The sequence below is a fragment of the Anopheles ziemanni genome, chromosome 2 (genome assembly GCF_943734765.1).
Source record: "Anopheles ziemanni chromosome 2, idAnoZiCoDA_A2_x.2, whole genome shotgun sequence".
Taxonomy (NCBI): domain Eukaryota; kingdom Metazoa; phylum Arthropoda; class Insecta; order Diptera; family Culicidae; genus Anopheles; species Anopheles ziemanni.
The window spans coordinates 63986330-63993006 of record NC_080705.1 but is presented as its reverse complement, the minus strand read 5'-3'; the positions used below and the strand labels follow the sequence as shown (position 1 = coordinate 63993006).

General features: G+C 46.7%; 1 protein-coding gene across 1 annotated transcript; it reads right to left on the bottom strand.

Annotated features, from left to right (window-relative positions):
- Window positions 1-2307: 2307 nt before the first annotated feature.
- Window positions 2308-6287, bottom strand: LOC131294080 (zinc finger protein GLI4). Its single transcript, XM_058322126.1, has 3 exons — window positions 5677-6287; window positions 3188-3461; window positions 2308-3114 (listed from the first exon to the last, which is right to left on the bottom strand). The coding sequence occupies exons 1-3, from the start codon at window positions 6285-6287 to the stop codon at window positions 2308-2310; spliced, it is 1692 nt and encodes a 563-aa protein (XP_058178109.1).
- Between the last annotated feature and the right edge of the window lie 390 nt (window positions 6288-6677).

Below are 6677 nucleotides of genomic sequence, written 5' to 3'. Positions count from 1 at the left end.
GCAAATTTTTACGGCATACTCTCTATAGTTAAATTACCTTTAGCTTCGGTATTTTTTAAATATTAAAAACCATATTCTTTTTGGTAATGGTGTCGAAACTTGTATTCCTTGATTGTGGTTATTCTCGACGCAAAGTTAACATGTTATTTTACCGCTTGGTTAGACATTTCAGAACAATCAATTGGGCAATCTGAAATGCGATCGAAAAAGTCTAATAAAGTTTCCTGCGTATTGATCGCTTCGTTCAATAGTTTCAGCGTACCAAAAACAAAGTGTGATACAGTGAACAAATCCGGTAAGAATTCAAATGTTTTTTTGCTTTTTTCTATGTTGTTTAACATTTTACTCCTGGCCCGGATAGAAACAGCTGGTGGGCGGTATTTGGCCCGCGGGCCGAACTTTGCCAACCCCTGAGTTAGATAGTTGTACCACCACTTCCGTAAAATGGCACCCGATCGAGCCAGTGCAATCCATTGCAACGAGGGCGGCGCCAGCATATCCGCACGTTAATTGAATAACATATTCTCAAACCGAAAGGTTTTCTTATCGGTCGCCCGGCTTCTAATTATTTCCACGACCGGCGCCGAGCAGAATGGGTCGTCGGTATCGCCACTTTCCCATTCCGAAGGAATCCCGCAGACATTGTGGGGGGCTATGAAGTTGTCGTAAGTTCCGAGCTTCCCCATTGAGAAAGTAATAGTCGACAGGGAGCTGCATCGAGTTTTCCCACCCGGGACTCTTTATGCACCCGTAAAGCGCATAGCCGCGTTTGAATTTAAACAGTCTGTCGTGCAACTCAGGTCGGATCGGTTGGAGTAAATTAACGAGAGCGGGTTGAACAGTTGAAAACTTTCGGGAAAATATTAATTTGAAAACCCGACGACCAAACATCACCGATCATGAGACGACGCAACGCAGTTGGGATTGTTCTTCTTTTCCTAACGCTCCTGGACAGTTCTCGATCAACGAGCGAAGCGTTACCAAACGGAAACACGATCGGACCAACAGCACCATCGGCGGAAGAAAGTGCTCAAGCCGCCGAAGCACGAGCAGGACCGTTCGATATTCGTCCACCACTAGCGGGCACGTCGACGGAAAAACCATCTACCTCGGAACGACCACTAGGGGGAGCCAGTGAGCTGCTGGGAGGCGCCGGTCTGCCGGAACTTGGCCCGGGAGCGCCGCAGCAATCATCGTCGCCAGGAGCATCGTTAATCCTGGGCGCTTTCCAAGCTATCATTACACCGTTCAATCCTGGCATGATCGGATCTCCACTAGGAGGGTTGGGTGGCGGAACAGGCAGCGGCACTGGAGGTGCAGGTGGGATTCCCATTTTCCCCATGCTTCCAGCTGGATCCAAACCCTAGCAACAGAACAGCTGGGAAAGAATTCAGGGTATGAGAAGCACTAGTTTAAAGACTGTTCCATTGTGAATAAATATTACCATAATCACATTTGTACGTTGATTTTTGTTCAAAATATCCATAACATTATCCTTCTTTCCTATAGATTTCCAGTGGTTGTTAACCATCACCTTTAGTGAAATTATTTATTCATTCACTGCACATAATTGCAAAGTTTGTAACAAGTAGTAATAGTAGAAGTAGTAGTAGTAGTAGTAGTAGGTTGTTTCTAGTTATTAGAAATTGAGTTTCATTTCAAACCACAGTGTTTGTTCTCCTACACTTTGACACACTCTCTCGCCTATTCTTGACACACTCTCTCGCCTATTTATTTTTCCATCTTTCCTGCTCATCATTCGATTCTTGGTTCTTTTCGAAGACGCTTGTCTTCGCTTCAAACATCATGCTACTTTAGCTTAGCTGCTTTTTCCATAAATTCATTTGTTCGTTTACTTTCTCCGCTTTGCTTCTTACTTCTTGCAGTTGCAAAAACGTGTTGAACATGCTAATAAACCGTTGTTTTCTTTTCATGCCACACACCATTTGTGTGTGTGTGTGTATTTTACCCACTTTTGATAGCACTTTTCGCTTTGTTTCGATTTTATAACGTTTGTAGACAATAATTTGCCTTTTCTGTGTTGTTTAAAAATGTTTTAAAAATGTTTTAGCTTTAGTTGTAAGTATTTCTTGTTATAGTTAAGTATATAAGTTGTAAAAAACGAATTGCTTACTAACTACAAAATCCATCAGTTGCGTTGCAGAACACAGTTGCAAAGTTGTTTTTGGGGATGGGTAGGGTGCGGGAAAGGGGATTGGGTTTGGGAGTGGGTACATGGGGAAAATTCCGATTGAAAAAGCAAAACCACGACGTGCACCAGGCGACTTCGTCGCAGCCGTGCCACTTTCAACGGTGATGTATACTGAGATCGAGCGGACCGTCGACGTCCATCTTGAGCACCTGAGCCTTCGGCTTGCCGTTCAGCCTCCGTACGGCTCTGCACAGCTCGTCGTCTTCGATCGATTTGGCGCTGGTGGGGGCGCCGCCGCCATCGCCACCAGCACCAACGTTGACGCCGCGGGGTTCACCTTCCTCCGGGGCGTCACTATCTGGTGGGATTTTGTTGAGGACCGCAGGAACGGCCCATGCCTCGGCGGTGGTTGCGTACACGGCCGTCGTACCATGCTCATCGTCATCGTCGTCACCCTCGCCCTCGAGCTGGCTGGCGTCGTGCATCTCGTCCGTCTCTGTCGGATCGACCAGCTCGTCGCTGGCCAGCAGCAGGCGTTCATTTCCGCCACAGGCCGGATGGCCGCACGACTCCCCGAGACGGTGGAAGCGTTCGTACTCGCCGTATATCATCGCTTCGTCGCACCGCCCGTCGAGGTTGACCACATCGATCAGCTCGCCGATGTCCTCCGGGTCGAAATCGGCCGACGGCAGCGGCGAGGCGATGCTCGGGTTCGAACCGGTCGCGTCCGACCGGGTGCTGTCCTGCGAGTAGCTCTCGTACTCCATGCAGTACGCGTCCGCCAGCGGGTTCTGCGACGATTGGTTCGGGTGTTTGAACGTTTTCACGTGCTTCCGGAGTGAGGACGGGTCGGTGTAGCGCTTGTTGCATCCGGCCACCTTGCACACGTACGGCTTGTCGTTCGCGTGTGTCCGGGTGTGCTTGAAGCGATCCGACGAGTTCGAGTAGGCTTTATTGCATCCCTGAAATAAACACCAACCGGAACACGTTAGCGATCGGGAACGAAATTGGAAGAGTCAGCCAGGAAAGACCTACCTCGACCGGGCAGACGTACGGCTTTTCGCCCGAGTGGGAGCGCAAGTGGATCTTCAGGTTTTCGGCGCGCGAAAAACACTTGCCACACTTGCCACACTGGTGGGGCTTCTCCTTGGTGTGTGTGCGCACGTGCACCAGCATTTTGTAGCGCGCGTTAAAGCCACGATCCTGACGCAGGCAGCGCTCCCAGCGACAGTAGTATAGCCCGTCCAGCCCGATGACGGCGTGCTTCTGCGTGACGTGACTTGCTAGATCTTCCAGCTTGAAGAACACACTGTTTCGAAGAAGAAGAACGAAGAGAAAAAAAAACCTTGAGTTAGATGTATGACGAATCAAAGGGTTTCATAACAGGGGTTCTCAGGCGGATATCTTTTATGGTGGGAGGTTCCCGTGGGAGAGACCCTACCGGCAAACCCCAGCAAGACGTCACGTAGCGGAAGTGAACTTGATAAGATATCCACCGGTGGGTCTTTCGGGGCTTGCCGAAAAAATGAAACACAAACCTTGCCGAGCCAGACAAAGAAGCCACCGGTAAAGCAACGGTGTTGTGAATGGTTCCATTTTTTTACAACCATTATCATGCCCGAACTTTGTATTTGTTTCATGGCAGGAGTAGGTCTCACAGCCTGTTTGTGTGTTCCAATACCTATTTTCTTTTTGTTTATGGTGTGCAATTGAAAATTTTGGCAACATTATAATCCAACCTAATCCGAATGGCGTTAGGAAGGGTGTGACTTGTTTTCTAACCGATAGAGGACCACGTGGGCTCGAATGGTTCAACGTTGCGAAACAATTTCTTATCGTATCGCGTGAGTTTTTGTTGAATGGAAGAAGAAAAACAAATCAGAATAAGGTGAATGTTAAAACAGCTCCGTGAATTCCAATCGAAAAAGTGAAAATAAATATAAGCAGCGATACGTCATGAGTTAGAAACGTGAACAGCTGAAAGCGACAAGAGAGTGAACTGTTTATAGCACCACAAAGAATCTGAATTAAGAATTCAGCGTTCAGTTATCAGTAATAAAAGGAAGACGTTTATGCACAGATGTAGAAAATCAGTGTATAAACATCACCGGAATAATTTGGCAACTGATAAACCATTGCAGGGCATAAGCAATCGCAAAAACAGTAAACATACTCATAAAGTGGAACAGAAAAATATGTTTACAGGATGTGAGTTTGTTTACTTTGAATTCACCTTGACAATGGCTAAAATGTCCATTTGGCACTAACTGATCAATCGAAACTGAAATTTGACTAATTTTCAGTTTGTTCATCAAATCTCATATTGTAACTTAAATTCAAAAAGAAGAAAATACCACATAATTATGAAAAACTGAATAATATAGAACCTGGAGTCAAAACATTTCCAATCGCCAATTGACCATAAAGACTCAGGGAAGTAAATATCCTTGCACATCAAAGAGTCAAGTGTTGTGCTCAGTCAAGTGAGTGTTGGTGGAAGCAGCACCCCTACACAACGACGACGACGGTTGACATTCGGTTCAGATCTCCGATTCTCTCCAGCGTGCGTGACGTGTGCACACGAAAACGTGTCTCTACACGGAATCAGAACAACCCGATGGCATACCAGGGGAACGTGGTGGACGCTAAGGGCATTTGTTTGCATTGTCGGCCGGTGGCTACGGGGGAGGTTTTTCACCCTCGTACTATAAGATGAACGCCTGAGACACCGGGCGTAGAAGCAACCGTGTGACTATATCTGGAGACAGTTATATGATCCGCGGTGGGAAACCAAGATAACGGAATGCTTAAAGATGCTAGTAGAAAGGGTTGTCTTTTTACATCGGTTGAAACTTCGTCAGTCGGTCATGGGTAACACTAAACAGTGAAATAATGAAAACTACTTTTCTTAGCATGAGTACCACTATCAAACAGTTCTTCTTCTTCTTCTGCAATATCTTTGATTGTTAGTAAGTAAATAGTTAAAGTTTTATTCTTGTTTCATTTATAAACTTAAAATCTTTCAGGAGTTACTATGTTTTCATTTTTGTTTACTCTAAAACAATATGAAAAACCTCTTATACAATTTTTACCAGGTTATTGATACCAAGGGAATGAAAAGTATTAACATCGTTTAAGCAAACTATATAGATTTTTATAACAAAACAATTAAACGAAGAATAAAATTCGCAAAAATCAAACATACCAAAGGAATTACGCAATGCAATGACAATTGCATAAACATAGGCGCGTAATTAGTTTTATGGCAACGAATGGGATGCTGGTTTATAGCAATTGTGTGATTAACCTGACGAAAAAAGGCAGCAATACACAATTGCTAAAAATGAAGTTGATGTAGGACGATTGCTTCGGCATTTAGAATCAGTGTTCAGTGTTCAATAAGAAAGGTAAAGAACGACTCCGCCAAAAGGATGTAGCATACTTTTCAGAACAACTTTTGTTGAAATGCCGACTGTATATATTAGGCCCTAACCTACTAAAGGGTGACAGAAATAGTCTCTTACCAGTAGCAATTTTCCCAGCGGCAGATGAACTCTTCCACCGTTTCCGGCTCTGATGGTGAGCTGGTGTCGGTGTCGCGCTGTATCGGAACCACCTGCTGGTTCTGCACCTTCATGATGACGGAGTTGCGCGTTCCAGCCGCGGCCCCGGAAGTGAGCGCCGGATCGGTGCCGGATATATTCGATAGCGCTCCGTACTTGCCGGTGACCATTAGCGGTGCGTGTTCCCGGAGTGGTGGAGTGTGTGGCGGTGACAGCGGCACCGAGCTGATATCTTCGGTTCCGTCGGAACGGGCCGTGGCACGGTCGTTCATGTAGAAGTAGAGTGGCGATCCGGACGAGGACGACGCTCCGGAGCTGGACGTGGGAGAGCGGGGGGAGCCTCCGCTCGGTACGGGGAGACCAGCGGCGGCCGCTACCGCCGCCACTGCTGCCGCGGCCGCCGAGTTGGCGGGCGACTGCATCGGGAGGACAAAATCGTACGGGTGGTGGTAGGGCGGCGTGATCGGGTGGTAACCACCTAGACGTTCATTTTTCACCGGCGGCGACGACTGGTAGTAGTAGAAGGGCTGCAGGCCCATCCTGTACGGAATGGTTTCTTTGTTGATTAGCATTCTGGCAAGCCGTTCACACACGCGTTATTTAGTTGGCGCTGTTCTTTTATGTCATCTATCTCTTCTTTGGTTAGTGGCACACACTGTCTTAATCGGTCCAATAATTCGCTATTGCTTGGACCGCAGGCACACACTTGTCTATTCACTTCGCACGCTTATCTTTTTTGCGCGAACAATCTCTCCTTCTTCTCACTGGCTTAAAGCCACTAGCAGCTAGCTTATTTGCATAAAACACACACGCACACACACGCGCATTCAAGGTGGGACTTAAAATTTGCTTCCTGCAACTGGACTAGACACGGAATACTCTGCGCTCTGGACGCTTCTTCACATAGGCCAAAAAGTCATACTTTTTCGGCTTATCTCTGCGGCTTATAAAACTATAAGTAT